This window comes from Sardina pilchardus, chromosome 20 (genome assembly GCF_963854185.1).
Source record: "Sardina pilchardus chromosome 20, fSarPil1.1, whole genome shotgun sequence".
Lineage (NCBI taxonomy): Eukaryota > Metazoa > Chordata > Actinopteri > Clupeiformes > Clupeidae > Sardina > Sardina pilchardus.
Genome location: NC_085013.1, coordinates 26,555,428 through 26,578,441, shown reverse-complemented (window position 1 = coordinate 26,578,441; position 23,014 = coordinate 26,555,428). Strand labels below are relative to the sequence as shown.

Genomic DNA, 23,014 nt, shown 5'->3' with positions numbered 1-23,014 from the left:
AAAAATGTTCTTGCTTAGAAACCATGTCACAAGACTTGGTTACACTTAACTTGAAGGTATCCACATAAGAGTGGCATGACACTGTCATGAAAGTGTCATAAACGACAGTGTAATGACATAACACTTCGTTCATTCGGTTTTTGTCATAACAAGTTAGGGTTCGGGTTGGGGTTCATATGTCATGACAGTGTCATGCCGCTCTTATGTAGATACCTTCAAGTAAAGTGTTACCCAAGACGTTAACTAAATATATCAGGAGCACTACACATTGTTTTCTCACTATTTCAAATTAAAAGGTCGTGTAGGATTCCATCCTGTGCAGAATATCATTCAGGGTACCAATGAGTAAGGAGGAGCAGAAGCAGAAGAACTTTTTGGAAAGACCAAAAACAATATCAATCAGTTTCTGTTATTTCAGTTATCATCCCCTTAAGGTTCTATCTAACATTTTTGTCAAAATTGAGTGACTGACATATTCTCTTAAGACGGTGAAGTGAGGTGAGGTGAGGTGTTTCATTTCATTGAATCTAAAGAGGTTTGTTCCACTTATCAGTATAACTCTATGGAATTCTGAAACTTTGAAGTTCAATACCTCAGAACTACTCTGTAGATAGAACCTTATAATTCTAAGGAGACGTTGCAGACATCAGACACCTCGTTTCCCATGGCTAGTCCACAACAACGTTATATTTCACATGCAGATATTTCAATCAAAAGTTTAGCCATTTTCATTTTAGTATGCACTCCTTAGCTTCAGAGTGGCACCTTGCATTGGAAAATAAGGTCCTTTAACTTTAGTCTAATTAAGTGTTAAGTAGGGTTCAGACCAAAGATTCCCGACGAGACGAGGCGAGACGAGCCGCGACGTTCTAAAACCTTGCGACTGCGACTCGACGTGTTTAATGCTCTGCGACGGCTTGCAACGGCTTGCAACTACGTGCAACTTCTAATTCACACCGCTGCAACTCAGTCTCGTCAGGTGCGTCGGGAATCTTTGGTGTGAATTGGGCTTTAAGCTGATTTCATGTGATGTGAAAATAAGTGTGAAAGAACGGCTTAAATTGTCCTGGTGCTCTCACAGACCCACAGTCCTGGCAGACAGGGCATGGGGACACCAGCTGACCATCAACAAATATAAAACAGAACTCATGTTTGGCCAATCGATATGTCAAATCTGACATTACAGCTCTATCAGACATGCCTACCTACCTACTGCCACACTTCAGAAGAAAAGGCTTGTGTGTGTGTGTGTGTGTGTGTGTGTGTCTGATTCAGGCTGTGAGTCAGTGTGTGTGTGTGAATAGCAGTAACAGGAGGCGTTTGTTTTCATTTCGTCTCTCTTTGCTCCTGTGGCATCAAAAGTTCTCGTGAGACCCGGAAGAGAGCGGGAGAGAAGACGCGCGGCCCGACCAGAAGGGAATTAATCAGAAAGAGCCACCGCAGCCGGCGCCTGAGCGTGAGCGAGCGTGTGGACCCCGAGCGGCGAGTGGCGAGCGTGAGCGTGAGCGGGGTTTTCTAATCGGACTGATGGGAACGCACCGGCGCGGGTTTGAGGCCACAGTCAGCGCCCGGTGAATTATTGTGAAGTGATGGACTACCTCAGTGCGGGAGCAATCACACAGATAGCCAATGCATCTCCAAATTACTGAGACCCCCCCCCCCCCCCCACTCCCTTCTTCTTCTTCTTCTTTTTTTTTCTCTCTTACTCATCAGCAAGGACAGTGGCCAGTCGCCGTGCCGACAGACACCACGGCAACAGAACAAAGCACTCAGAATTATTTGTGGAAATTAAATCTGTGTAGGAAGAAGGCGGCCCAGGTCTGGTTGGCCATTTTTCCCACTCTCCAAAATTAAAGGACATTTATTTTCTGTAGGCGACAAGGCCTGGAAAACATTTAAATGTAGCTCCAGAGAGAGCGAGAGTGAGAGCGAGGGCGAGAGATGAGAGAGGAGAGAGAAAAAAAAAAGAGAGGAAGAGAAAGAAAAAAAAGAGAAAACAAAAACACAAGATGTGGAATGAGGTAGCTGCTCGTTGGTATTCATGTGTTGACGGGGTGCTGTGAGACGGGAATTTCTTGGAATAGGACAGCTTATCAGATCAGCGCGGAGGCCATAAATCCTCTCAAGTGGCGTCCCTTTCCCCACACGCTGATTTCACACTCTGGTCATCAATACCGTCTTTTTTTTTTTGTTCTGATGCAAAGAACTTCTGGTGACGTAATGTTTTCATCTTGGTTTTGTTTTTAATAAATAAATGAAACAACTAAAAGGAATGAATGCAAAAGGACGACATTCATAAAATACAGTAAGCAATCAATGCATCACGTGATGTTAATGATATTTTATCAGATTTATTTATGCTATTCCTTCTCTATCACTGCGTTCAGGTAATGAACCCTGCTTGAATTTGACACAGATCATGCTACACAAACCAAAACAAAACAACAGCACTGCTATCTTATTATGAAACATTGGTACCGCAGTGAATGCAAGACTACACTTTAATGATGCTTGAAATGCATTTCTCAGACAATCTTCCCAGCGTTTGAGTAGAGACGTCCAAATTTGTCGAAGACTTGGCAGGTGGTGAAGACAGTCTTGAAAGGCTGAAAGAAAAAAAACAAAAAAAAGAAAGAAACAAAAGGTTTAGCTGAGGTTTCCCTTCCTAGAGGGACAAACTCTTCATGTTGATGAATATAGACACATTTACTACATACTGTACTTAGCCCTTCACAACATTTCAATCTCAGAAATGGTGAATTATCTAAACTCCTCAAGAACAGGACCCGTTATTTAGAACCTTTGAACATTCTATTAGAAACCTTTACTTAGCGATGCATTTGTAACAACAAAAATATCTACAAAAAACCTTTGAAGTTTCTACTAGGCCATGAAAAGCATTTAGAGTGAGCAAGGAGTCCTGATCCAACAGCAAACCCCTTACGGCTGAAACATTCAGAGTAGTTCCTGACGTGAGGTGTTTGAGGGAGCTTAGAAAGCATCTTTTATAGTAGAGGACCAGTGTAGTGGCCTGTCCCACTAGTCTTCTGACCCCACACACTACTGAGCCAATCCCACCCCCCCAAGACATTATCTGGACCCCCTCCAGTTCAGGCAGAGTGGCCTGAGCGTACTGCGTGTGGGGTGTGATGTGTCTGAGTGACCCCAACCTTTGTTGCTGGAGCAGGCGGGATGACCACTACAGCTAACAGGGCCTCTTAATTATGATCGTAACACATCTTCTCTTCCTCTCCTCCCCACCCCCCTCATCTCTCATCTTGTCCTCCTCTCCTCTCTTCTCGTCTCCTCCTCTCTTCACCTCTGCTCACATCACCTCTTCTCTCCTTTCCTTACATCTCTCCTTCTCCTCTACTCTCCTTCCCTCTTCTCTTCTCCTCCCCTCTCCTCTCCTCCCCTTCCCTCTCCTCTCTTCTCCTCTCCTCTTCTCACCTCACCTCTCCTCACTAGGCCCAGTCAGCCTGCTAATGATGAATGCCAGAGTCACCACACAAATCCTGACCTCTTTTTTTGCTGCGCTGCAAAAATGCGCCAGATATTTTTAGTTGGACTGGATTCAGGTTTCATAACTGGCCTACTTGCTGCCATGGAGTCTCTCTCTCTCTCTCTCTCTTCCTCTCCTTCTCTCTCTCCCTTTACCCTCTCTCCCTCTCCCTTTCTCTGTCTGTGGGACTCTTTAGGTGTTTGTCAGAATGAAGTGACCCTTGCCCTACCCCCATAAGGCTGACCTGGACTGAAAACACGCAGCCTTTTCCAGTCCTCCTTCGCCTCTGTTAGCCACTCCGCCAGCCACACACAGGCGGAGAGAGAGAGAGAGAGAGAGAGAGAGAGAGAGAGAGAGAAGAGGAACGAGGGGATTTAAACGAGTGTGAGCAGACGAGTGGAGTTAAAAAACCCACCAAGGCCCAGGCTAGTGGGCTCCCCCCCCCCCCCCCCCCCCTGTTACATACGTCTATATTTATTTATTTATTTTTTTGTTTTCGGACTAAAAAAAGCTGAAGTTGAGGAAGGACAAACTAATGTCACAGACTGGGGCATTGACAATTTCCTTCTCCTAGGCGCCCATGTGATACCGCCTGTCAGTCAGTGTCCGGTATAGTGACAATCATCGCTGAGCCAGGGCCCCGGGATAGAGCTCAGCCGTCCTTGTAAACAGCACGGCGCACTGACACTAACAACAGTGGAACAACGCAAATGGACACTGTCACAAACGCACCGAAAGTAATGAAGGCGACCCAGCGAAAAACCAAGCTAATTTCACGCTTTGGAAAATAGTATTGATTATAAATCCAACGAGCATGAATATGCGATTTCTTTTTCTGCACTTTTTTTTTTTTTTTTGCGACGTGGCATGTGTTTAAACATATGCGCGCGACGTTTACGCCTGATTGAGATAAGGACTGTGCCATGACGATGTCACTTCTCAACCAATCTTCTGCTCCAACGGGGCTTGAGCATGCGTGCATGTGTCTGTGTGTGTGTGTGTGTGTGTGTGCGTGAGTGTGATTTTCAATGTACTGCACTGAATTTGCAGTAGATATGTGAAGCTCACCAAAGTGTTGGCACCCTAGTGCTTCTGGTAAGTGTGTGTGTCTGTGTGTGTGTGTGTGTGTGTGTGTGTGTGTGTGTGTGTGTGTGTGTGTGTGTGTGTGTGTGTTTGGCAGGGTGAAGTGGGGGGGTGGGAGCGGGCCAGCACAGCCTCAGGGGCCTTCGGACTTGTCAAGCAAGAGGGAAAAGGGGGTGTGGACGCAGAGATGAGATCTGTGTGACAGCTCCTTTTGCACTTGGGGACCCCTGCTCACCCATCACCCCCGACACACACACACACACACACACTGAGGCCAGCGCTATCTGAGTGTTTCTCAAACACACAATCAAACATGAAAAGAGGAGGAAAGGAGAAGAAAGGAAGGCAAACGGGCGTGTCAGAGAAGAGAAGGTGGGCAAAGGTTCAGGGTCAAAAGGTCGTCTCCATGTGAACCCGGCTGACGGTGGGGCAAAGGGAAACAATTTTCAGGGTCTGTGCCATGCCATCACAGATGAGGTGACACTCCCCACAGCTATTAGCCGAGGTTACCGTCTAAACACGCAGGGGTAAAGGGGAGTGTAGTGGCACAGCACGGCGGCCATATTTAGAAGGACGTGCTTATTTCAACCGGGAGAAAACACACAGATTTAACACTGATTATCAGGACAGAAGAACAGAAGACAGGGGACAGGCTACGGGTGAGTGGGCGGGTTAATGTGACTGACCTACCGACAGACCGACGGACAGACGGACAGATAGGGCTCTGCACTGGCACCAGTGAAGGGTGAACAATGTCTAAATCAGCTGCATTTTGACACATAAAACTGTTCAACAACTAAGGTGTGCACAACTGGGGCTCACGTGAGAGAAGAGCGTCTGCTACTACACACACACACACATACACACACCACCCCACACCATGTTAGAGAATTCTGGTGCACCCTCACACACACACACACACACACAAACACCACACCCCACTGGGGGTCTCTATGGGCCTCTCCTGCATTAGCGTAAAGCCTGCTGGGTTCAAATGTGCCCTGGAGGCAGCAGCCCTTCTATCATACGTCTCTCTCTCTCACACACACACACACACACACACACACACACACACACATACAGGCCCCCGACCAGAGAGCTTAGAGCAGGGAAGAGCTCATCCACACCAGTGAAGCCACTTCACCCAGCCACACAGACTAACCCACAGCCCCCCTAACCCAGCCCCATGCACCCCACCCTGTCTCTGGGTTGGGACGGAGGGTCTTACACAAACATCCTGACTAGGCCACAGGATTTAACTGGATCGACCAGCAGGCACAGAGACGTCTTGGGAGACTCATGTAAGGTGTGTGTGTGTGTGTGTGAGTGTGCGTTTGAATAATCTACATGCTTTAGAACATCTGTCTGTTCACTGCCTCTTGGATCATTTTACAAATATAAGAACAACGTTAATTTAACAAAGTGTGAATGTCAAGAGCAACGGAACGAGAAGTAAGTGGTGTGTGTGTGTGTGTTTCTCCTCAGTGGGCATGACGGGGTGTGTGCATGACGTGGTGTGTGTGTTGCCCCTCAGTAGGCATGACGTGGTGTGTTTAAGCCGAGTGAGTGTGACTGACGTTTCACTTACTGGGAATGAGGAGCGGAGAGAAGGAGCCGCTCGGCCAGCCGGCCGGCACACACAGCACACAGGAGCAGAAGCCGCTCGGCCCCATCAGCGGCCGCAGCACTTAAACAAAATACTCCGGGGCCCTCGGGACCCATCATTTAACCCCCCCCCCCCTTTCTCTTTCTCTCTCTCTCTCTCTCTCTTTCTCTCTCTCTCTCTCTCTCTTTCTCTCTCTCTGTCTTCGATGTTGCTCAATGAAAACAGACAAGGAAAAAAAAAAATATGAGATTGATTTATTTTCTCCCATGTTCTCTTTAGGATGAAGTTTTTTTTTTCACTCCTCTCTCTCTCTCACATACACACACACACACACACAACTGAAACCAATTAGCAGGGCTAGCACTTGTAGTGTGGAATGTAGGTCAAGAGTAGCGTAATAAAAAAGTATTGACTTTTCTCTCACTGTAAGCAGCGAGAAAGGGGTGCTGTGGCCTTGTCCTACATGAAAGGGGCTCCATTAATTTCACTTATTTCAAGCAGGGCCCTGTCAAGTCCTAATGCGTCCAGTGCCGCCGCCCAACAGCCCAACAGCCCGCCCGCCCAACAGCCCGCCGCATTCGGACACACCGCGTGACATCAGCCCAGGGCCCGGCTGAAATGAGTTTACATTATTTCAGCTGCTGAGGAACCTGACGGCGTAATTCCCCCAGTGGGGAGGGAGGGAGGGAGGGGTGGGGGGGGGGGGGGGGGGGTGGTCCAGTGGGGGCAGGCAGGGATGGAGGGGTGGATGGAGGCAGCCAGGGGAAATGGCAGAGGGGCCTTTCATCCATGGCTAGGCCCTGGGAAGGAGCACTACTCACGGAGCCCTCTACCACCACCACCACCACCACCACCACCACCACCACCACCATCACCATCAGCACCATCAGCACCTCCACCTCCACCACCACCACCACCACCACCAGCACCAGCACCTCCATCACCATCAGCACCATCAGCACCTCTACCACCACCACCACCACCACCACCACCATCACCATCAGCACCATCAGCACCTCCACCTCCACCACCACCACCACCACCACCACCATCACCATCAGCACCATCAGCACCTCCACCTCCACCACCACCACCATCACCATCAGCACCATCACCACCACCACCACCACCATCACCATCAGCACCATCACCACCATCACCACCACCACCACCACCACCACCACCACCACCACCACCATCACCATCAGCACCATCAGCACCTCCACCTCCACCACCACCACCACCACCACCACCACCACCAGCACCAGCAGCAGGCAGCAGCAGCAGCAGCACCACCTGCCTGGTCCTTCATGTCCCTGATAAAGGAGAGGAGAAGAGAGAAAAGGCCCTAAAGCAGCTCCACATCCAGGGCTTCTGCTGAGCCCCCTGCTGAGCCACTCTCTCCAGCCACACTGGAGGTCAGCAGAGGTGGAGAGCCGTTGTCAGGGAGTGGGGACGGACGTGGGCGTGTGAAGAGATATCTTCTGGACATGTGCTCTCCATTTCACAAAGCTGTGCGTTGCTGAGCGACTGACTACATGTCTGTCAGCTGTAAAGTTAATGTGAGTTACAATGCCTCGCCTGTACTGCTCTTGTCTCCACTACCATAGCCAAGGTGTCACTGGGGAAGCCAGGGAGTCTCAAACACCTGCATTGTACAGAGGGACAGCACCAACGCTGCTCACATGATATATCTCCTCCACAACAAAGATGGCGGACGCACCCCCCCCAGGCTGCTTAGGGATCAGTCCTCCAATGGCAGTCTGAGTCACTGGACACAAGGAAATAAGCCAGACCCAACAACTCAACTCAGTTCAATTGTAGCAGCTACTCATATACTGTAACACCATACCATGGTAACCTACTTTACACTGGTAGCCATATTTCACATAAAGAACATGTTGCTTTATAGGCATTAGATGTACAGTATTGGATATATAGAGGCAACAGTTAAGCTTGGTTTGTTTATGTTTATAGCTATAGCTGTTATGAACACTTGTATTTTTATATTATTAGCATTACCATTATGTTTAATGTAGGCTAATTTTAATCATATTTGATAATGGAATATTTATTGGAATTGTTGTGAGTCTCTTTGGACAAAAGTGTCTGCCAAGAAACATGAGTCATATGTAAACTGATACTGTATCTATCAGTTACTGTGTTCTCTCGGACATGGGAATCTAAATGCCATGAACGTCATGGGTGTCTTTTTGTTCACCGATAGCAGCTGCAAAAAACGAACAAACATGGAGAAACATTTTACTTCCTCAGTCTGAACGGCTGAGGAAATAAAATGGCCTTAAAAAAGAGAGAGAGAGAGAGCGAGAAACAAAAAAAGAAAAAGAAAACCTTGAGCAACAAATGAAAAACACGTGCAATAACTAGACTTGTATTGTACGAGGGAGAAGTGGAAAAGGGTGTTGAAAGCGATCCCCCCTTCCTGAAGACGGAGAGGGGGATGAAGCAGCATGTAAAGGCTATCTGGGCCCGGAAACTAATCATGCTTCGGCAGATAAGAAAGTGGGCTTTATGGTATATGGTAATCAGCCCCTTCCCTGGCTGCCGCCGCATAATGACTTGGTGTTATTCAGATGTTTGATGAAATATGCATTTCGGAAATCTGAGCCTCTTTTTATCATCTTTTTCTTTTTTTTCTCTCCCCCCTCTGTTTCAACGTACAAGGAAGTGCCGTCACTCTGAAGTGAGACGGCCACGAGACAGAGCGCAAAACAAACACGACATTACACTCACAGCGAGCGGTCCACAGAGACAGAACACACACACGCTCACACACTCACACACACACACACACAGATTCTTTAACTGTGTTAGCTGGGAAACAAAATCTTCTAGTTTACAAAGAAAAGGAAAAGTCAAGAAAGGAAACAGTAATAGCAGTTTCATCGGTGCACTCTCTCTCCTGAGGCACAGCCAGGTGTCTTTAAAGGCACAATGCCTCATAGGCTTCAAAGCTTGAATCTTCTCATTGATAAAATATTGATCGAAAACAACACTGAAGTCAAATATATGTAAACAGAAAAGGACTCCGTGGGAGGTATATTTCAAATATACGGATCACAACAATGATTAACATTTCAGAGCTAACTTCAAAATAAAGAATACACCTTGGCAACAATGCGGCAACACCATGAGATAATACCGATATACTGATACACAGCCAAACAGTAATTCTAATCACAGAACAAATCTACAAAAGAATATCCCATCAAAAATGCTCTCCAAGACAAATAAACCTGCCTTGACTTGTACAAAACATAATTTGGGTTGCTCGGAGGTTTAAGCAAAGTGACGATTTGAGGTATCTTCTCAGTGTGGTACGAGATGATCAAGCAATAGCAGAGGCGAGTAGAGGAGAGTGTCTGCTGTGTGTAGGCGCCAGTGCTAAGAGGAAGACTGGGACCCAATCACAACAACAGCACCGAGACAGAGAGCCAGCTAGCTGTCTCCAGCGTCCATTCAATCCCCGTCCTTCAGATCAGCTTAGCCCTTTCATTCATCAGCACATCCCACATTGTTAACAGCTGTGCTGCAGGTCTGGACCTGATCTGGCTCTGATCTGGCCCTGTCCTGGACCTGATAGAGATCTTGCTCTGGCCCTGAACCAGACCTGATTTGGATCTGATTTAAAGCTGATTTGGTTCTCAGTTAAAATCTGATTTGGCTCTGATTTAAAAGCTGATTTGGTTGATTTAGAGCTGATCTGGCTCTGATTTAAAAACTAATTTGGTTCTGATTCAGAGCTAATCTGGATTGAAAACCTGATTTGGTTGATTCAGGGCTAATCTGGCTCTGATTTAGATGAGTTGGTTTTAGACCTGATTTAGTTCTGTTTTGGACTTAGTCCGGCTCTAATCTGGCATATATTCTCTCAATTCCAGAGCTAGGTGTGTAGTGCATTTTTAACTTTGAGAGTGATGTCTGTTTGGACGTTTCAAAAGTCTGTCTTAGTTAGACACTGTTCAATGAGATTGAAGCAAAGCTTCAGCTCCTGGCCTGAGATTCCATGCAGGTTCCAGAGACAGACTGGGGGATGCTGGGGTTTCCAGATAATACTAAAAGTCTATTCTCTTCCTTGTTTACATTTTACATTTGTGTTGTTTTTTTTCTCGGGGCATGCTATGATTTAGAAAAAAACAAAACAATTATCAATATAGTTATGGCACAATATGGCACACACTGTGAATAATGTGAACTTTCCCATTTGTGATTGCATTGTGCTCCCACAAATATGACGAGCAACATTTTTGTTCAGGGGAGCATTTTTAATGCATTTATTTCCACCACCACCACCCCCCAAATTGAATCTATATTTTTTAACATCGAACTGCATGATAAAGTGCCCCAAAACACAGGTTAGCCTGGACTCCCGAAGCCACAGGACCTCAATCTGCTCCGTAATCAGCATGAATCACACAGGCAAAACCAATCATATCAGTGAGATTGACTGGAAGCAGGGGGAGAAAAAAAAAAAAACATCCACTGCTGTCCTAATTATATACAATCTAGTGTGTTGTGTCGGCCGGTAATCCCTTCCAACATTCTTCAAGAGGTTTGTTTCATGACACCCAAATGAGATTCCTGCCGTACAGTAATAAAGCTCTACCTACAGCACGGGGAGGTAATTGCCACTCCGCCTGGGCTACCTGTCCTTGGAATCAGAGTGTTATTTTACCTGATTCTATTCTAATTACTTCAATCAGGATGCACGCGGGAGCGGCTCTTTTGTCAACCACGCGACATATCCACACACATCCACAGATCGACAACATGAATGAATATGGGGGACTTTGAGATCAGTGTGTCCTGAGCCGCCTCGGCTTTTCTAACGTGTGTACCAGGTAGGTAGGACTTAATCTACAGTACATCTCGAAATACATATCGGATATGAGAACAAATGTGCACCATGGTTTTTTTCTTTCACTCTTTCACAATCTGTTTTAAATAGCCACATTTTACACCATGCCATTGTTATGGAGCCATCAGATGACGTTTTAAACTTCAAAAGTTAATTTGACTATTCCAACGGACCTTTCAGACCATGGACCATTCAGACGTCAGAGTTTTAAACAACCCCATTCCGGTTGCTATTCTTGATGGACCTTTCAGATGTTGTCTAAATCGCGCGCAAGCTGTTGGCACTGTTACAGAATTCATTTGCATCTCCTGCTTTGCTGACTCCTACTCCAAACGGCGTGAATATGAAAGCTGTCATGTTACATTGTTTGAAAGATTTTTTTTTTTCTTCTTTGGTCCACATTTGAAAAGCTCAGAGAAAATAGCCGAGTGTACCTTCGTTCACTGAAGCATATCAATTTGAAGGCGGCCTATATTTTTTAAGTGCTTCCGTGTGTGCATTGTCACTGCAAAGATTGTTCGAGCATTACATGGAGATGTGTTCATAAATATGCATACACATTTCACTATAATTTTCACTACAATATGGCGCAAACAATCAGGACAGTGGAGAATGGGCTTTAGCTCCTATCACAATATAGGACACAATTTGTATGTGGCACCAAAACACCAATGAAACGTTGTTATCACTTCATTTGTTACTGATGGCAAATCACAGCGTTTTAAAAGCACCATCTCATGTCAAACAAGGGGCTCTTTTTTTTTTAATAACAAAGGCGTCTTGGCAAACGCCTTTACACAATTCATATGCATTCAACGCGGCGTGTGTGTGTGAGTGCGCTGGCTGATAAAAGAGGAAGAAGCGCTGACATGATGGAAGCAAAGTGTGGAGTTAATTGATACGTATACAGTCACAGGGATTGTTTATTATGCGGCAAATGAAGGGGACGGGGCCCTTTTATTCCCCCTGTAAAGCGGTTACGGTGAGACGCTTATCCCCCAGACCGCTGGTCACTAATGCAGAGCCGTCTAGAGGGCTTTAAAGGGCTCGGCAAACTTTGCTCAGGCACCACAGCATGTCCTGAAGACACAGGCTGTGCCCTACTTTCGGGGGCCTCTTATTTATTGCTCATAATGAATATCATTCGCATTTAAACACACCTCATATATCATGCATACTATGTTGATGCATTATCCCCGCCGATGATTAACAAGACGCGGCAGTAACAAAGCATCATTTTTAAGCTTGATTTTTTTTTTTCATTCTCTCTCTTTCTCTCTCTCTCTCTCTTTTCTCTCTCTCTCTCTCTCTCCCTCTCTCTTCCCCCAAGTTGCTATAAGCCATGCACCACAATAATTAAAAAAAGAAAAAATAGGCAGAGAGGATGAGTGGAGCCGGGAGGAGGAATATGCAAGCTGGGGGGGGTGGGGGGTAGGGGGTAAAGTAGTGTGTGTGTGTGTGCGTGTGTGTGTGTGTGTATGTGTGTGTGTGTGTGTGAGGGGGAAGGGGAAGGGGGGGTGGGGTGGGGGGGGTAAGGCAGCAGAAAAAGCAATTACTGAAGCAACATTAAAAAAAAGGAGGCAGTGGCGTGCTTCTGCCGCTGAGATATATCAGTTTAAAAGGCTGATTGATGAAAGCCTAACGCGAGCTGAAGGAGAGGCTTTGCGGCGAGACATGGCCACTGCACGCACTTCATTAGCCCGCGTAATTAGCCTGCTGCTTCAATTTGTTAGCACTGGTGGTGATAATGCAAACATCAAAACACACGGCCTTGTCCACCCCACCCCCACCCCTGCCGCTGCCCGCGCCCGTGCCCGTGCCTCGCCCGCGTTAGCGTCGGTGCCCGCCTGATGAAGGACCCTCTCCATCAGCCGGGCATTAACTAATGCACTAATTATGCCAGACGGGGGTGGGGGGGGGGGGGGCAGCGCGGCCTGATTGTCACTCTGTCCGAGCGCATTACGCCGCGACGCAGCCGCCGTTGCGTTGACACGTGCGGGCTGGGGACCTTCACTACGCATGAGTTAAAATAAGAATCATAGGAGGGGCGGGCGACACGTCAGCACCACCACACGTCGCGTAGTCGGCTTCGAGGTGAACCACCCCCCCCCCCCCACCCCACACACACACACACACACCCCCCCCCGGGCTCACGGCTAATCATGGTCTCAGTTGCCACGGAGATATCACAACAAGGAATCACTCTAATACTCTAACCTCAAAACCTTCGTCCTGGACCGCTTCTCTCCTAAACGTGACTGACAACGCCACCTCCGAATGCACCAGAGCGAGGATCTCCTAGCTCTTTCTATGCCAGACATACTGTTAATGTATAGAGATGTCTGAGATCTGGCAAACCATCTCAGCCAGAGCAAAAAACTTCATCAGTAGCGTTTCTGCACGAGCCATAGATTGTGTGCAGTCCTTCGCCGTACCCATCTCTTTTTGCCTTTCCAATTGAGACAAATCACCAGCCTCAGTCTCCAGGCTGGACATGTTAATCTGTGGAAATAACAGATCTCTAGGTGCAGATGAAAAAACAGGATGAGGAAAAAAAAAAGAGTGAGAGAGAGAGTGAGTGAGGGAGAGAATCCTAGCAGAAAGAAAAGAGAATGGGTATAATTTAATCAGAAATGCACTTGAAAATCACCATATCCATCATTATATTCTTGTGAGTCGATGGGGGGAAAAAAACGTGTGAGGGGTGAGTGGAAATTCATTTAAGGAAGCAGGTTTGCGTTCGGCGAGGGAACCTTCCGGATGTGTTATTCATTGTTAAGCGCGGAAGGTAGGCAAAAGCAGGACATTCATCAAGCTACAGACAAATGATGGCGGATTACTAGTTAGACAGTGTAATAAGTACCATCTAATTTCCTCTTTAGAATCAATTTATGTTTCCGAGCATAGGATCCCCATCAGGGGACCGCTCACGCCCGATGAGAAATTGCATAGTCAAAAAATCAGTTTCCCATAAAACTGAAAAGAACCCAGACGCCCTGTGTAGAACTGGCTTACTACGGACAAAGGCATGGTCTCTCTCTCACTTCTGGGTAAACGCACATATAATACCAAAATAACTTCAGCACACAAACATAACTGAGGATTATGATAATGCTTAGTTATTCTTCAGTCTTATTACACCCTCGTCATGAATGGCGATTCTGACTTAAGTGATTAGAGATATTTTTGGAATATTCATTAAATTAAAAAGATATTCAAATGATATATTGATGAGCCTTGGCAAAAAAAAAAGCCTTGGCAAAAAAGTTCATACTAAATTACACTTTCATTTTTCCTAAAAATAGGAATTAGCATAGCGAGGTTAGACTTTCGCTTCAAACAATCAGGTTTGCTGAACACCTGTGATGGCACCCTACTGCTTAGTTCACTTTGTTGTGAAATCCTGATGAAGGCTGCTCTGATGGTGATGTTGTTTGTTCTTGCTTTGGCTTCTCTGGGCAATTAGGCCACTAACTTTGCTTAGAGCCCACATCAACATGGCATACGCACTTGCTGGTGAAGCCAACTTGTTGCGCACAAAGACTGCTTTGTTGGTGAATTTCTGTTTGCTGCTTTGGCTTCTTGTTGTTGTTGTTTTGTCACGATTGTTGTAGTATCCCCTGTCATGCTGTGTAAAGCTAACTAGGCTTGGTTGTTGATTGGCCATTGAGGATAATCCTCTACCTATAGCACAAGGATTCTAACACCTTTCCTCTGTGTAATCGTAAAAGAAAATGTTTTCTAATACTGAAAACAAATGCCAAGTAAAATATTTCAAGGAAAATATTTTGTGATGGCTAAATTGGACATACAGTATAGGTAGTTCAAAATGTTGTGCAGGTATTCCAGGCATGATTTAAATAAAGGTTGAATTATTTTCTATACATTACATTCCCCCAGACTGAACACATTACAGTTTTATACACGGTCGATTGTGGGGGAGGGCTTGGCCTTTTGCTGTGGACCTGAGAAAGCTAAGATATTGTAGGAGACAGATTTTCAAAAAGGATAGTGTGTCATCTTCACAGCTGTGCTTTAAGAGACTTGAATCCAGCAAGCAGCACTCTGGAGATGAGTGTTGGTGGGTGTTCCTGGGGCTTGGAAGCGTGATCTCACAATGGCCAGCGCCATGGCGACTGAGTGATGGGAGATCCAGGTCTGACAGACTGCTGCCGCAGGAGGTGAAATCCCATCAGTGATGAGGTTCCTCTGGAGAAGAGGAAGGGTTAGGACACCCAAAGGCACCAGGCCTGTCAGCCACACAAACGCAAGTGGCCTCGCTCCACTTTATGACTGATGGCAGGGCACTGAGTTTACCGAGAACGATGAACATTTTCACTGAGTAAATTATTATATGTTGCGCATGATAACACATCGATAAATATGCCATGCTGATCTGCAGCTAATCAAACTAGATTTTTGAAAACACCCTGTTGTACATGCCATTTTAGAGTACGATATCATGAACTATCGCTAACCGATAGTGTTGCTGGTGAGTTTACTGTACCACAGAAAGCCACGACACACACTCCTAATTAAGGGCGGTGAACAGGTAGGGCATCTTTAATTAGCCGTTGCTCTTGTTTTGTGGAGTAATCATTGTAATTAATTCAATGTCATGTGGTATTGGTGTAGCGTAGGTACAGGCAGTGGGGAGCCTCCCCTGTTGGGTAGAGGCTAACCCCTAAAGTTCAAACGTTGACTCCAATCTAAGTATGGATCAGAGCTAATCCTTAGCATGTCACATGCGGGCACATCAATTATGCTAATCGCAGGAGCGCTCTCTGCCCCGAGCTTTCATTACTGTCAATGTGATGACGGGAAGCTTCAAACCAGCAGAAATGGACCATCAAGCAAAACCGCCGCATCTGGCATTCCGGAATATTCCGCCAGCCGTCATCGGAGAGAGAGAGAGAGAGACACTGTGCCGGGACGTTAAACTCAGGGGTCTTTGTTCTCATTGTCCATTTCATAAAGACTTCCTTTATGCATGGCGCCGCGCGCAATCGCCTGCGCTAAAAAACCCACGAGCCCCATGGGGAAAAGCAGCGAGGGGTCGGCGCGGCACAGCGCGGCGCGGCTAACGATTAAACGCGAGCTGGAACGGTAAAACAACTCTCCTCACCGCTGAGCAGAGAAGAGCAGAGCAGAGCAGAGCAGAGCAGAGCAGAGCATAGAGCCAGCATCAGCAGAGCTTCCTTATTTATTTAATATCCGAGGGAGGGAGGGAGGGAGGCATTTCCAGGCAATTGCACTGGAAGCAAAGGGTAGAGCCTGCTGGTGGGGCCTCATAAAGCACCCTCATCCATGAAAAGGCCTCCAGGAAAAAGACACAGTCAATTACCTAATGCCCCAAGTGGGGGTAGACTTCCCACTCATTTACGTGTGGGGTATTTATTAAATTGCTGTCACATCTGACAAATTTGGGCAGCTAAAATTGGGGGCAATACTGTTCAGCGCCTTTTTTTTTTTTTCCTCTTTTCTTTTTTTTCCCCCTTTCTCTACTCTCATGCCTCCAAACCATTTCCTGTGGAGCACGTGCTGGCGTGCAAGATTGGACTCTGGTAAGTAAATTGGAGTGTGTGTGTGTGTGTGTGTGTGTGTGTGTGTGTGTGTGTGGGCATGTGTGTGTGCACACGTATGTGTGTGTGTGTGTGTGTTTGTGTGGGTGGGTCTGTGGATGTGGATGTGTATGTGTGTGTGTATATGCATGTGTGAGTGCATGTGTGTGTGTGTGTGTGTGTCTGTGTGTGTGTGTGTGTGTGTGTGTGTGTGTGTGTGGGCATGTGTGTGTGCACACGTATGTGTGTGTGTGTGTGTGTTTGTGTGGGTGGGTGTGTGGATGTGGATGTGTATGTGTGTGTGTATATGCATGTGTGAGTGCGTGTGTGTGTGTGTGTGTGTGTGTGTGTGTCTGTGTGTGGTCCTCCTGTACCTCTTTGTCCTGCAGAATGGGTTTCTTCTCTTCCCTGAAGTGCTTGGTTCCGTACGGCAGCTGCTCGAAGGAGGTCCGCGTGTGGATCATGGGCTCGTACTTCCTGCTTTTGTGGGTGTTAGCGAACGGCCAGAACCTGCAGAACAAGACAGAGTGAGACAGAGAGAGGGAGGGAGAGAGGGAGAGAGAGAGAGAGAGATAGAGAGAGAGGGAGACAGTGGCAATGACATCATGCTTTAACGGTAACAGTTTGCTTCAACAGTGCTTAGGAAAATCTCGCTTGCACGCTTCCAAAACAACAAGCGAGCGCTGATGGACCAGAGCAAAGTCCGCATTTAAAAAAAGAAAAAACAACAACAACAACAAAAACAAGCTATGTCACCACGCTGGTCGTTCATCAGCGCGGAATCAAAGCGTCATCTCTCACTGTAGCGCCCGAGAATCAACACTTCCCCCTGTCACCTCCCACCATTAACCTGCACCTCTCAACAGTAGTGCCGCTTCATCTCCGTCACGCGCCTGCATTAGCGGACGCCGCGCTCGCTCGCCTAATGCCTCCAGCTGAGGTAATCACACCGCGCTCTCTACCGCGCCACGCAAATGACTTATATATCAAACGCTTTTGCTGAAACTTCTCTCGCCAGCCAAATGCCTGGCGTTTCTTTCCCCCCCCTTTCTTTCTTTCTTTTTTTTTTTGGAGGGTCCAAATGGCCCTGCAAGTCAAATGGTTTCTTAATGGCCTGTTTTCTTGTGCGTGCTTGTTGCCACACATGCTGCGATGGCTGGGCCCATGCTCCATGTAAATAGCTGTTACTTAGGAAAAATGCCAGATGTTAATTACAGTGAGGTTGATTTTGTAAATTGCACCCAAGACACATTGCCTGGAGGAAGATTTATCCTGCATAGTACAAGAGGTGTCTGTGCAGGCTGGCAAACCGTCCGCTGGGCATTGGCTTGGCGCATCAGAAAACAAACAAACAAGCAAGCGGCAACCTTGGCACTTCCTGTGAATACACGTCGCAATAAAAGCCTTTTCAGATGGCACAGACTATGCCAGCCCCCTCATCCTCATTTGAAAGTCTGAGGCACACTCAGTTGTTTATCTAAAATACTCCTCCAAAGAGGACAGAGGAGAGGCAAGTAAAATAGTCTATCAAAAAAAAAGAAACTTGGACAAATATGTGCCTGTAAATATAAACGGTCTAAAATAGTAAACTTTACAGCGCCCAAATAATTGTGTTAAATACTTAGGCTGCTGTGTAATGCTTAACAAATTATCATGAGCTCAAATACATCCCGGTGTCTTATTGGTGAACTGGCTTGCAGTTTTGTAGAGCTGGAAGTGAGAAAAAGTCCTTTGAACAATGAGCTGACTACTGGAACTAAAGCGCGGGGAAGAAAAAGTTGCCATCAGCAGAGGTTCTACCCCTTTAAGTAATGATACAATATCGCACAGACATTCCTATTCGCCAGAGACAAGCCTCGCGCACAAGACGGATTACAGTGCAAGCCATGCTAATGTTCACATGGGACAGACATCACAGGGAAAAAAATTAATGTGGCCCCCATGTCCCAGAATACACAATGGTTGTGGCGGTAGCCGGCTGGTTCGCTTACAGCTTTCATTGCCTCCGAATTGCATTTTAATAGGGTAGTTTTTATTCATTCAGAGCCATTAAGGCCAGTTTGACTTCACGCCGGGGATCCTTGGCAGTGCGGACGGTGCCCAGTGACAGCACGCAAGGTGGTCAACGGAGAGAAAAAAAAGGGAAAAGAAAAAAGAAAGAGGAAAAAAAAGAAAGAGAGGAAAGGGGGATCAGACTAAATACCCCCTCTTGCCTAATTTGACTGTTTTCTCATCAAGTCAGGCAACACACCCTCTCTCTCTCTCTCTGTCTCTCTCTCTCCGAGATGACGCTAGTTTCACATTTTTGAATTACATGCCAGCACTACTTAGCTTACAAACTATGCGGAAATGAGATGAAAACTAAACTATTTTGGGTGTAAACTATAAGACGTGGTATGATTGGGGATAGGATTTTAGCCCACAAAATATGCCCGCGACTACAAAGCCGCCAACTAACTCTGAAGTGTGTTTTTATCCGGCTCAAAAGGGCCCTCTTCACTTTAAACCATTCTAATCCACGCAAATTATTATCTGCATCAAAAAGCACTGTGGCCCTCATAACGGGAGCCAAATTAAGCCGGCGACGGACAGACAGCGGAGGAAAGAGACTGGCACATTTAGGTGGCGCTTTGAAACGTTTTCAGTGGAAATTAGGAGGAAAAAAGACGACGGATGCGGGATCAAAAGGCGACTAATCACTCTTGGCTCTGCCCCGGAGCACTCCGCACATATAATACGATTTGCTCAGTAACTACCTCTCCTATTGCGGCATGTGTGTGTGTGCGCGGATCGTTGTGTGTTAATGGGGTTAGCTAATTTAGTGTTTAAAGTTGGGGAAAAAGGGACGGTCCTGCTTAATAAACGATGCACACTGTGCTTGTAATTAAAATCAATGGAGGGCTTTTAAAAAACAGAGATGGCACTGTTAGAGGAATATTGTCCAAAATGTTATTACGATAATCCCCCGTAATAATTATATTCCGGGCTGCAGGAGTTTTAGTGGAGACGGCTATTAATAGCCTCCGTGGCCCGGTCAGCCAAAGACTGCTGTTGTTTTTCTCCTGACACTGAGGGATGCTGGGAGGCCAGTCTCTCTCTCAACAGGCCGCAAACAAAGCCGCGAGGAGAGAGCTGCCTTCAATAAGCGCATCATCCAGAAACACACTGCAACAGACTGAACTTTCACGGACATCAGCGGAAACTTCACTAACTTCTGCTGCAATGCACAACACACAAAACACAAAACAGCAACACAAAAAAAGCAATAGTGATTGATTTGCTGTAAATAAAAAAATGAATAAATTCATATGCTACATTAAAATATGTATACGTACATTCAATACATCTGATAACCCCCCCAAAAATTCAACATTTGAGCTATTAATACAAAAACGTTTTTTTTTTTAATCGTCCAGAAGTCATAGGTCATGATATGAAATGGTTACATAAGAATATGAAAGACTGCAGGCTCACAGTCGAGGAGCGTAGCCTGCAGCAATGGGTAATGAACAGTGTTAACCTTCACTTAGTAATACACATAGCAGAGCGAACGGCAATGTGAACTTTTAATACCGCTCTCACACGGAGCACATGTGGAATATTCAAATGTTGAACTGATGGAGAGAGACCAGCACACCACTCAGAGTTGGGGAGTGGAGGCTGCCACAGGGCCAGCAGATATGTATGTGTGTGTGTGTGTGTGTGTGTGTGGGATAGGAGGGGTATGTGTGTGTGTGGAGTTTCACAGGAGGCATGTGGTGCGTCTTTGTCTGTGTTTCTGTGTGTGTGTGTGTGGAGAGAGGTTTAGGAGGGGGCACGGTCTTTGTGTGTGTGTGTGTGTGTGTGTGTGTGTGTGTGTGTGTGTGTGTGTGTGTGTGTGTGTGTGTGTGTGTGTGTGTGTGTGTGTATGTGTGTGTGTGTGTGTGTATGTGTGTGTGTGTGTGTGTGTGTGTGTGTGTGTGTATGTGTGTGTGTGTGTGCATGTGTGTGTGTGTGTGTGTGTGTGTGTGTGTGTGTGTGTGTGTGTGTGTGTGTGTGTGTGTGTGTGTGTGTGTGTGCGCGCGCGTACTCACGGGTGGTGGATGAGTCGGGCGCTGAGCTCCTGGCTCCTGAGCTCGTCTCTGGCCTCCTCCAGGGCGGTGATGGATGTGGCCACGCGCAGCGTCGGGCTCAGGGGCCGCTGCCGCTGCCGCCACACCTCCTCCGCCGGACGGAAGGGCCCCTGGCACCACACACACACACACACACACACACACACACACACACACACACCACACACACACACACACACACACACACACACACACACACACACACACACACACACACACACACACACACACACACACATACACACACACACACCACACACACACACACACACACACACACACACACACACACACACACACACACACACACACACACACACACACACACACACACACACACACACACACACACACACACAGACACCACACCACGCCACAGGACAGGAGGCGCAGATCAACACGAGTGTTTTATTGCCGCTGCGACTGGCCGCACTTCATGTTATTGATGAGACCACTGGCCCCGGCAGGCTGCCCAAGAGTCTCACCCCCCAAAACACACACACATGCACACACACACACACACACACACACACATGAACACACACACACTTCAACAAATGACCCACCTTTCCCCCTCCTTAAGGTATTAGCCCAAGCAATCCCCTCATCCTGAACTATGGTTATGTCCACAATGGCAGGGTAACAGTACTTCATTCATTCCGACTGGACTGGGAACAGTCCGTGGTGGACCTACAGGCAGGATAATCTGACTGAATTATTTATAAAGCCAATGAATCTCAACTTCAACAACAACGAATCTCATCTTCAACAACAACAACAACAACAACAACAACAACAACCACAAAAAAGTTAAACAACACAGTGAGTATGGCATGTTTCTGTCAAAGTCCCTATCATACATGGCGACAGACATACCAGTGCTTCTACAGTCTGTCCACATCAACTCCAACGCCCCCCCCCCCAATTAGGCATGCTAACTGCATCTCATTAACAGCTGTCCTGATGCATGTAGAGCAAGTGGCCCATCCATCTTAACCACGTCACGCTCCCGACTAAAGAGCAGCCTCCACTCTGTCATAACTTCCTCTGGCAAACACACACACACACACACACACACACACACTCACACACTCACACACACACACTCAGCTCCTCTTCTCCCGCGGCCTCCCATCCCGGACCGAGACAAGCATCTGGGTCTGGCTGGCGTTCAGAAGGACTTCTGTCAGCCGTGATGGATGCCTTCCGTCGCCCCGGACAACCACTCCAGCGCCGCTGGATGAGCCGCACTCCCTCAAGAAGCCATGAATTACAGGCATCCCATAATATCATTTCCCTGGTAACGAATGGGCACGCTCGGGAACAACGCCGCGCGCTGGCGGCAGAGGCCAGCGTGGGCCATCGGGCACCGGTCCGCCGCTCGGCTGCTTGACGAATGATTCGTTTGATTCTCTGCAAAATCATACGCGAGGGTAATGGCGTAGTCCCTTTTTTTCCGTACGGCTCCATTTATTTCCGCGGGAACGCGGGGAGCCGGAGTCTGAGCAGCGGCCACTGATTCAATCAGCTCGGGCCGTCCGCCGTTCGGATTCCTGCAATTCCACCGTCCCCGCCTGTCTCCGCCGGGGAGAGCGCAAGTCACGCACGCGGCGGCTCACACACACACACACACACACACAAGTTTCGGCTCGCTATCAGACGAAGCGACACGGGAATTAAGTTTGCCAGAAGTCCATCAGACGGCATGTTTTTTGTTCGTTTGGGACCGCGGTCGGTCGGTCGGTCAGTCCGCCGTTGTCTGGAGCCGACCCCTGAGCACGAGGCGGTGGCTGCTCGTCCCCAAGTTATTTTTTGTGTGTTTTTCCTTTGTTTTGTTTGGGAGTTTGACCTTCAGGGCTTAATTCATGCTGCTGCGATGGTCCCTGTCCTTGATACTATCACCACCAGATCAGCACCCTGGGTTGACCAATCCCCCAGCTCCCCCAAACAACACATATAATCAATCTATCACTCTCCGATGGTTATCACAAAGGGGGGAGAGGCCTGCAGAGAGGTCCTCCTCAAACCACAAATAATTGGGTGAGAGAGAGAAAGAGAGAGAGAAAAGAGAGAGAGTGAGAGAGAGATAGAAGAGAGAGAGAGAAAGAGAAAGAGAGAGGGGGTGAAGAGAGAAGGAGAGAAAGGGAAACAGGGAGGGAGAGAGAGGGCATGATGACAGAGACAGGAAGAGAAAAAGACACAGAGATGAGGAGAAAAAGAGAAGGAGAGTAAGAGAGGTGGAAGGAAGAGCTGGTTGGGGGGGTGGGGGTG

The 23,014-nt window shown here is 47.2% G+C and overlaps 1 protein-coding gene across 1 annotated transcript in view; it reads right to left on the bottom strand.

The window, feature by feature from the left end:
- Positions 1-2,223: 2,223 nt before the first annotated feature.
- Positions 2,224-23,014, bottom strand: part of spata17 (spermatogenesis associated 17) — a 38,298-nt gene continuing 17,507 nt past the window's right edge. The window contains exons 8-10 of the mRNA XM_062523090.1: positions 20,705-20,853; positions 17,006-17,141; positions 2,224-2,606 (exon numbers count right to left, since the gene is read on the bottom strand). Of these exons, the coding sequence (XP_062379074.1) occupies positions 2,526-2,606; positions 17,006-17,141; positions 20,705-20,853 (366 nt within the window). The 3' untranslated portion in view covers positions 2,224-2,525. The remainder of the gene's footprint in view (positions 2,607-17,005; positions 17,142-20,704; positions 20,854-23,014) is intronic.